This window comes from Oncorhynchus gorbuscha, unplaced genomic scaffold, assembly GCF_021184085.1.
Source record: "Oncorhynchus gorbuscha isolate QuinsamMale2020 ecotype Even-year unplaced genomic scaffold, OgorEven_v1.0 Un_scaffold_4014, whole genome shotgun sequence".
NCBI lineage: Eukaryota > Metazoa > Chordata > Actinopteri > Salmoniformes > Salmonidae > Oncorhynchus > Oncorhynchus gorbuscha.
Genome location: NW_025748133.1, coordinates 1 through 10000, shown reverse-complemented (window position 1 = coordinate 10000; position 10000 = coordinate 1). Strand labels below are relative to the sequence as shown.

General features: G+C 47.1%; 1 protein-coding gene across 1 annotated transcript in view; it reads right to left on the bottom strand.

The window, feature by feature from the left end:
• LOC124028313 (TGF-beta receptor type-2-like) overlaps positions 1–9247 on the bottom strand; it is a gene marked incomplete at its 3' end in the record, with an annotated part of 39099 nt that extends 29852 nt beyond the window's left edge. The window contains 1 exon segment of the mRNA XM_046340419.1: positions 8902–9247. Within this exon segment, the coding sequence (XP_046196375.1) occupies positions 8902–8983 (82 nt within the window).
• Positions 9248–10000: the final 753 nt, after the last annotated feature.

The window sequence follows — 10000 nt, the reverse complement described above, 5'->3', positions numbered from 1 at the left end:
CAGATACAGTCAGGTAGAGGGGATGTTAGTACTGTCTGTCAGAGACAGTCAGGTAGAGGGAATATTAGTACTGTCTGTCAGAAAGTCAGGTAGAGGGGATGTTAGTACTGTCTGTCAGAGACAGTCAGGTAGAGGGGATGTTAGTACTGTCTGTCAGAGACAGTCAGGGAGAGGGGATGTTAGTACTGTCTGTCAGAGACAGTCAGGTAGAGGGAATATTAGTACTGTCTGTCAGAAAGTCAGGTAGAGGGGATGTTAGTACTGTCTGTCAGAGACAGTCAGGTAGAGGGGATGTTAGTACTGTCTGTCAGAGACAGTCAGGTAGAGGGGATGTTAGTACTGTCTGTCAGAGAAAGTCAGGTAGAGGGGATGTTAGTACTGTCTGTCAGAGAAAGTCAGGTAGAGGGGATGTTAGTACTGTCTGTCTGTCAGAGACAGTCAGGTAGAGGGGATGTTAGTACTGTCTGTCAGAGACAGTCAGGTAGAGGGGATGTTAGTACCATCTGTCAGAGACAGTCAGGTAGAGGGGATATTAGTAATGTCTGTCTGTCAGAGACAGTCAGGTAGAGGGGATATTAGTACCATCTGTCAGAGACAGCCAGGTAGAGGGGATGTTAGTACTGTCTGTCTGTCAGAGACAGTCAGGTAGAGGGGATGTTAGTACTGTCTGTCAGAGACAGTCAGGTAGAGGGGATATTAGTAATGTATGTCTGTCAGAGACAGTCAGGTAGAGGGGATATTAGTACCATCTGTCAGAGACAGCCAGGTAGAGGGGATGTTAGTACTGTCTGTCAGAGACAGTCAGGTAGAGGGGATGTTAGTATTGTCTGTCAGAGACAGTCAGGTAGAGGGGATGTTAGTACTGTCTGTCAGAGACAGTCAGGTAGAGGGGATGTTAGCACTGTCTGTCAGAGACAGTCAGGTAGAGGGGATGTTAGTACTGTCTGTCAGAGACAGTCAGGTAGAGGGGATATTAGTAATGTCTGTCTGTCATAGACAGTCAGGTAGAGGGGATGTTAGTACTGTCTGTCAGAGACAGTCAGGTAGAGGGGATGTTAGTACTGTCTGTCAGAGACAGTCAGGTAGAGGGGATATTAGTACTGTCTGTCAGAGACAGTCAGGTAGAGGGAATATTAGTACTGTCTGTCAGAGACAGTCAGGTAGAGGGAATATAAGTACTGTATGTCAGATACAGTCAGGTAGAGGGGATGTTAGTACTGTCTGTCAGAGACAGTCAGGTAGAGGGGATATTAGTAATGTCTGTCTGTCAGAGACAGTCAGGTAGAGGGGATATTAGTACCGTCTGTCAGAGACAGTCAGGTAGAGGGGAAGTTAGTACTGTCTGTCAGAGACAGTCAGGTAGAGGGGATATTAGTACTGTCTGTCAGAGACAGTCAGGTAGAGGGAATATTAGTACTGTCTGTCAGAGACAGTCAGGTAGAGGGAATATTAGTACTGTCTGTCAGAAAGTCTGTCAGAGAAAGTCAGGTAGAGGGGATGTTAGTACTGTCTGTCTGTCAGAGACAGTCAGGTAGAGGGGATGTTAGTACTGTCTGTCAGAGACAGTCAGGTAGAGTACTGTCTGTCAGGACAGTCAGGTAGAGGGGATATTAGTACTGTCTGTCAGAGACAGTCAGGTAGAGGGGATGTTAGTACTGTCTGTCAGAGACAGTCAGGTAGAGGGGATGTTAGTACTGTCTGTTAGAGACAGTCAGGTAGAGGGGATGTTAGTACTGTCTGTCTGTCAGAGACAGTCAGATAGAGGGGATGTTAGTACTGTCTGTCTGTCAGAGACAGTCAGGTAGAGGGGAAGTTAGTACTGTCTGTCAGAGACAGTCAGGTAGAGGGGATATTAGTACTGTCTGCCAGAGACAGTCAGGTAGAGGGGATGTTAGTACTGTCTGTTAGAGACAGTCAGGTAGAGGGGATGTTAGTACTGTCTGTCTGTCAGAGACAGTCAGATAGAGGGGATGTTAGTACTGTCTGTCTGTCAGAGACAGTCAGGTAGAGGGGAAGTTAGTACTGTCTGTCAGAGACAGTCAGGTAGAGGGGATATTAGTACTGTCTGTCAGAGACAGTCAGGTAGAGGGAATATTAGTACTGTCTGTCAGAGACAGTCAGGTAGAGGGAATATTAGTACTGTCTGTCAGAAAGTCAGGTAGAGGGGATGTTAGTACTGTCTGTCTGTCAGAGACAGTCAGGTAGAGGGGATGTTAGTACTGTCTGTCAGAGACAGTCAGGTAGAGGGGAAGCTAGTACTGTCTGTCAGAGACAGTCAGGTAGAGGGGATATTAGTACTGTCTGTCAGAGACAGTCAGGTAGAGGGAATATTAGTACTGTCTGTTAGAGACAGTCAGGTAGAGGGGATGTTAGTACTGTCTGTCTGAGACAGTCAGATAGAGGGGATGTTAGTACTGTCTGTCTGTCAGAGACAGTCAGGTAGAGGGGATGTTAGTACTGTCTGTCAGAGACAGTCAGGTAGAGGGGATGTTAGTACTGTCTGTCAGAAAGTCAGTTAGAGGGGATGTTAGTACTGTCTGTCAGATACAGTCAGGTAGAGGGGATGTTAGTATTGTCTGGCAGAGACAGTCAGGTAGAGGGGAAGTTAGTACTGTCTGTCAGAGACAGTCAGGTAGAGGGGATATTAGTACTGTCTGTCAGAGACAGTCAGGTAGAGGGAATATTAGTACTGTCTGTCAGAAAGTAAGGTAGAGGGGATGTTAGTACTGTCTGGCAGAGACAGTCAGGTAGAGGGGATGTTAGTACTGTCTGCAGTCAGGTAGAGGGGATGTTAGTACTGTCTGTCAGAGACAGGTAGAGGGGATGTTAGTAGTCAGGTAGAGGGGATGTTAGTACTGTCTGTCTGTCAGAGACAGTCACTGTCTGTCTGTCAGAGACAGTCAGGTAGAGGGGATGTTAGTATTGTCTGTCAGAGACAGTCAGGTAGAGGGGATGTTAGTACTGTCTGTCAGAGACAGTCAGTTAGAGGGGAAGTTAAATAAAACACTCCTCACAGATACATGGATATAAATGGAGGTAAATAAAACACTCCTCACAGATACATGGATATGAATGGAGCTAAATAAAACACTCCTCACAGATACATGGATATAAATGGAGCTAAATAAAACACTCCTCACAGAGACATGGAGCTAAATAATACACTCCTCACAGAGACATGGACAGATGTGGAAGTGAATAAAACAATGGAGGTGAAGAATGTCCTTCCCTGTCATATTTCCTTCCAGAAACCAAAACATCCTGTTTCAGCTTCAAAATATACAACATCAACCAACTGCATCAGGAGGCATGTTTTTATTTTACCAATGTTCAGGGGAACAGTGGGTTAACTGCCTTGTTCAGGGGAACAGTGGGTTAACTGCCTTGTTCAGGGGAACAGTGGGTTAAGTGCCTTGGTCAAGGGAACAGTGGGTTAACTGCCTTGTTCAGGGGAACAGTGGGTTAACTGCCTTGTTCAGGGGAAAAGTGGGTTAACTGCCTTGTTCAGGGGAACAGTGGGTTAACTGCCTTGTTCAGGGAACAGTGGGTTAACTGCCTTTTTCAGCGGAACAGTGGGTTAACTGCCTTGTTCAGGAGAACAGTGGGTTAACTGCCAAGTTCAAGGGAACAGTGGGTTAAACTGCCTTGTTCAGGGGAACAGTGGGTTAACTGCCTTGTTCAGGGGAACAGTGGGTTAACTGCCTTGTTCAGGGGAAAAGTGGGTTAACTGCCTTGTTCAGAGGAACAGTGGGTTAACTGCCTTGTTCAGGGGAACAGTGGGTTAACTGCCTTGTTCAGGGAACAGTGGGTTAACTGCCTTTTTCAGGGGAACAGTGGGTTAACTGCCTTGTTCAGGAGAACAGTGGGTTAACTGCCTTGGTCAGGGGAACAGTGGGTTAACTGCCTTGTTCAGGGGAACAGTGGGTTAACTGCCTTGTTCGGGGGAACAGTGGGTTAACTGCCTTGTACAGGGAACAGTGGGTTAACTGCCTTGGTCAGGGGAACAGTGGGTTAACTGCCTTGTTCAGGGGAACAGTGGGTTAACTGCCTTGTTCAGGGGAAGAGTGGGTTTAACTGCCTTGTTCAGGGGAACAGTGGGTTAACTGCCTTGTTCAGGGGAACAGTGGGTTAACTGCCTTATTCAGGAGAACAGTGGGCTAACTGCCTTGTTCAGGGGAACAGTGGGTTAACTGCCTTGGTCAGGGGAACAGTGGTTTAACTGCCTTGTTCAGGGGAACAGTGGGTTAACTGCCTTGTTCAGGGGAACAGTGGGTTAACTGCCTTGTTCAGGGGAACAGTGGGTTAACTGCCTTGTTCAGGGGAACAGTGGGTTAACTGCCTTGTTCAGGGAACAGTGGGTTAACTTGCCCTGTCTCCACCTCTAACTCTCCCCCCTCATACTGTCTTGCCCTGTCTCCCCCTCTAACTCTCCCCCCTCATACTGTCTCCCCCTCTAACTCTCCCCCTCATACTGTCTTGCCCTGTCTCCCCTCTAACTCTCCCCCTCATATACTGTCTTGCCCTGTCTCCCCTCTAACTCTCCCCCTCATATACTGTCTTGCCCTGTCTCCCCCTCTAACTCTCCCCCTCATATACTGTCTTGCCCTGTCTCCCCTCTAACTCTCCCCCTCATATACTGTCTTGCCCTGTCTCCCCCTCTAACTCTCCAAAAAGGGTTCAAAAAGGGTTCTCCTATGGGGACAGCCCCCCAAAAACGTTTAGTTCCTAGATAGCAACTTTTTTTTCGAAGAGTGTAGCTGACTAAGTCAAGACTAATATGGTCAGATAAACAAATACCCAGCAGCCACTTGGAGGATCCTTGGCCCCTGCTCTCTTCTCCTCATCTCCTCCATAAATAGATGTTTGGGAGCTCTCTCTCTCTTCTCTCTCTCTCTCTCTTCTCTCAGAATATATATGATGCTCTCTATCTCTCCTTCTATCTTCTCCCTCCCTCTCAGATCTCTCTCTCTCTCAGATCTCTCTCTCTCTCTCTCTCAGAGCCTTCTCTCTCTCTCTCTCTCTCTCTCTCTCTCTCTCTCTCTCTCTCTCTCTCTCTCTCTCTCTCTCTCTCTCTCTCTCTCTCCTCTCTCTTTCTCTCCTCTCTCTCTCTCTCTCTCTCTCTCTCTCTCTCTCTCTCTCTCTCTCTCTCTCTCTCTCTCTCTCTCTCTCTCAGAGCTCTCTCTCAGAGCCCTCTCTCAGATATCTCCCTCTCTCTATCTCTCTCTCTCCACTCAGAGTAAAGGCCGCGAGAGGTTACTGTAAACATGGGTTCATATTCACATCCCTCCCTCCCTCCTTCCCACCCTACCTCCCTCCCAGAAGGCCATGGCACAGTAAGCCTGACCAATCTGTGGACCCTTTAAAACGAACTAAACAGCACTGACAACAGGTCAAATGAGGCCAGGTGTCCACGCAGCCCAGCGTATAACAACACTAGTTATACAAGGGGCGGGGTCTAATCCTGGACGCTGATTGGTTCAAACCGCATTCCAGACGGTGGTAAATCTATGATATTAAAATGCCTATCTGCTTCGTTCCATCTGATTGTGCAATCCACTGTCTTATCAGCCCAGCCAGGCAATTTATAAAACTTCATGTCCTCTATAAAAAAGCATATAAGACATGACCTCACATTTCTTTCAATAGCGGAGATTTGTATAAACCTTTCTGTCTGTCTCTCGGATGTTTGCGACATCGTTTCCATATTGAAATTCGATATCCAGCTGTCTCGGTAGTAATGAACATGTCGGGGTCGGGGGTCGGGGGTCAGGATGAGACAGACAGGCAAGGCTTTGTTTTCTCAGACCGTCGAAATCATGAATCAGCATAATTTTTTATGGGGTCTTGTATACAAATGAATGTCAATATGAAAACGGGTCAAATTAAATGCAGCTGGTTTTGCAGTCTTTCCAGGTTCAGTTTGAAGTGATTGCGTGAGCTGTGTTTTTGTCGAGCTCCTCTTAAACAACAGTGTCCTTCCTGATGAGAAGGGCACATTTTCTACGACAGGTGAAATCACACCTCGTTAGCTCATTGTTATGGATGTATCCAAATAAATGTGTGTGTGTGTGTGTGTGTGTGTGTGTGTGTGTGTGTGTGTGTGTGTGTGTGTGTGTGTGCGTGCGTGCGTGCGTGCGTGCGTGTGTGTGTGTACATTGAGCTCACAGGACAAAATAAATGAAAGGAATTTCAAATAATTGAACCTACACCGGTCAATGAATTGTTTAAAAAAACTACAAATAACTGAAATGTGAGTTAATCCCTCAGCACAAGAGATTAAGAACATACTGGAACACATTAAAACACCACCAGGCAGACTCACTGTCACTAGCTACCAGGGCACCACTAGCTAACAGGACACCACTAGCTACCAGGACACCACTAGCTACCAGGACACCACTAGCTAACAAGTGTCACCACTAGCTAACAGGACACCACTAGCTAACAGGACACCACTAGCTAACAAGTGTCACCACTAGCTAACAGGACACCACTAGCTAACATGACACCACTAGCTAACATGACACCACTAGCTACCAGGACACCACTAGCTAACAGGACACCACTAGCTAACAAGACACCACTAGCTAACAGGACACCACTAGCTAACAGGACACCACTAGCTAACAGGACACTACTAGCTAACAGGACACCACTAGCTAACAGGACACCACTAGCTACCAGGACACCACTAGCTAACAGGACACTACTAGCTAACAGGACACCACTAGCTAACAGGACACTACTAGCTAACAGGGCACCACTAGCTAACAGGACACCACTAGCTAACAGGACAACTAGCTACCAGGACACCACTAGCTAACAGGACACCACTAGCTAACAGGACACACTAGCTAACAGGACACTACTAGCTAATAGGACACCACTAGCTACCAGGGCACCACTAGCTAACAGGACACCACTAGCTAACAGGACACTACTAGCTAACAGGACACTACTAGCTAATAGACACCACTAGCTACCAGGCACCACTAGCTAACAGGACACCACTAGCTAACAGGACACTATTAGCACCACTAGCTAATAGGACACCACTAGCTAACAGGGCACCACTAGCTACCAGGACACCACTAGCTAACAGGACACCACTAGCCAGGACACCACTAGCTAACAGGACACCACTAGCTAACAGGACACCACTAGCTAACAGGACACCACTAGCTAACAGGGACACCACTAGCTAACAGGACACCACTAGCTAACAGGACACCACTAGCTAACAGGACACCACTAGCTAACAGGGCACCACTAGCTAACAGGACACCACTAGCTAACAGGTGTCACCACGAGCAACAACAACAACAGAATCCAGCCAGATGTTTAAACAGCTAAATGTCAGAGAGATGTGGTACTACACTTAACGACTTCCTACACACACACACACACACACACACACACACACACACACACACACACACACACACACACACACACACACACACACACACACACACACACACACACACACACACACACACACACACACACACACACACACACACACACACACACACAGAGTGATCTAGTATTATAGGAGCTCTGAGCAACTTACTGTGGAGGAGGCAGGCTTGGATTGTTTGTGTGTGCGTGTGTGTGGTTTGTGTGTGTGTGTGTGTGTGTGTGTGTGTGTGTGTGTGTGTGTGTGTGTGTGTGTGTGTGTGTGTGTGTGTGTGTGTGTGTGTGTGTGTGTGTGTGTGTGTGTGTGTGTGTGTGACACAACATAGGATGCTGGCAGTTCTCTAGTATGTGGGGTTTACAGGTTGAAAATAGGCCTCTCCAGGAGAGGAGAGGAGAGGAGAGGAGAGGAGAGGAGAGGAGAGGAGAGGAGAGGAGAGGAGAGGAGAAGCAATGGGGAGGGAAGAGGACGAGAAACGGAAGAGGAGGAGATGAGAGATGGAAGAGGAGGAGAGCAAGGAAGAGGAAGATAGAGGGAAGAGGGGGAGAGGAGAGGGGAAGAGGAGGAGAGCAGGGAAGAGGAAGAGGGGGAGATGAGAGATGGAAGAAGAGGAGAGGGGAGGGGGAAGAGGAGGACAGGAGAGGGGAAGGGAAGAGGATGGGAGGGTGGGGGAGGGGTTCTCTGTGGGATGGGAAGTGGGAGAAGGAGCGGTTCTCTGTGGGATGGGAGGTAGGGGTTAGGGGTTTCTCTGTGGGAAGGGAAGTGGGAGAAGGAGGGGTTCTCTGTGGGATGGGAGGTAGGGGTTAGGGGGTCCTCTGTGGGATGGGAGGTAGGAGAAGGAGGGGTTCTCTGTGGGATGGGAATTGGGAGAAGGAGGGGTTCTCTGTGGGATGGGAGGTAGGGGAGGGCAGAGATGGGATGGACCAGGGTTTATTTACGTGTCTTACTAAACACCTATGATTGCAGAGGCGTCATTACAGCAAGAGAAAAGTGGTAAAAGGCTGGATTCAGTATTGGGTTGATGTGTTATACAAACACCTCCTGTAGCCCAATACAGTCCCATGCATCACATAAACGGTAAACAGACAGACAGAGGGGAGGATACACGTCATTACGTCGGTTATAGCCTAGTATACAAAAATATCCTATTTATTTTGTTCTAATGATATTATCTAATGATAATATATTCTTATTCTTCTTATGTTCTAGTGATATTATCTAGTGATATTATCCTAAAATCCTGGAACTTCAACCTCTGCAATGTTTTGTGGAAGTGTCACCTGTTGCGCTGTTTAGAAGAGACATTCTCTTATCGCACCATATACCAATAGCTCATACAGAGTCTTTACAAGTTAGACTTATTTTAAATGGCAAACATTAGGGTAGTCATGACAACAACAACAAAAATGTAAATGACAGTTGTTCACGTCACTGCACATCTCGTACAAGTGTCAAGAGGATGAACTTCAACTTTAATAACTCACCGACTCCGCTCGGTTCCAGAACGGATATAAACAGGAAAGGTATCGTGCCCCAGCAAAGTAAGGAAAACCCACGTCGCTCCATGACAGTTAATATATTTACCACAGTTGTTCATTAAAATGTATCCCGCTTCAATAAATAATTTAAAAAGTTTCATAAAGAGAAAGCTTTGTGGAAGTCGAAGATCGCAGCGTTGAAAAGTTTGAGCCGCGCTTTTCCGAGAGGCAGACTGCCTTCACCAAACACCGTTCTCCAGCTCAGCTTGAACACTCACTGCTGAAGAATCTCTCTGTGAACGCAGAGGGAACACTACGTCGAGTCAGAGCATGGACGTGGGTTCTCTGTCGCGAAACAGGAAATCTTTTCAGAGGCAGGACGTTTTCCTCTCTCTCTCTCTCTCTCTCTCTCTCTCTCTCTCTCGCTCTCTCTCTCTCTCTCTCTCTCTCTCTCTCTCTCTCTCTCTCTCTCTCCCTCCCTCGCACCGCGGAGTTTTACTCAAACCTGTCATTATGCGCCTAACACTGAGAGCGGGCCTACGCAAACTGATAATAAGATTATGTTTGAGTAAACAACAATGGGGCGAGCTATAATCTGCAATAACATAACAACATTATTTATGATACAACGTTTTAGATGAAACATGTTTGATACATTATCCTACTACACTACTACCTATAATAATGGCATTGTGCTGTATCCATGTGTGATAATTACATTGTAATGATTATCTGGCAGTACATTCATATCACTTTTAATTTGAGGAGAGAGTGATAAGAGAGAGGCAGAAAAAGAGAGAGAGAGAGAGAGAGAGGAGAGTGAGAAGAGAGAGGCAGAAAGAGAGAGAGTCAGAAAGAGAGAGATTCGGGAAGAGAGGGGGGAGAGGCAGAAAGAGAGAGAGTCAGAAAGAGAGAGATTCAGGAAGAGAGGGGGGGGAGAGGAGAGGCAGAGAGAGAGAGTCAGAGATTCAGGAAGAGAGGGGGGAGAGAGAGAGCATATGGTATGTCTAGAATCAGTGCAGAGACTCAGACAGAGACATTGTGACATTATTTATGTCCAGTTGCTGGTGAGTAAGATTGTGCAAGAGGGAGCAGGGAGAAGCAG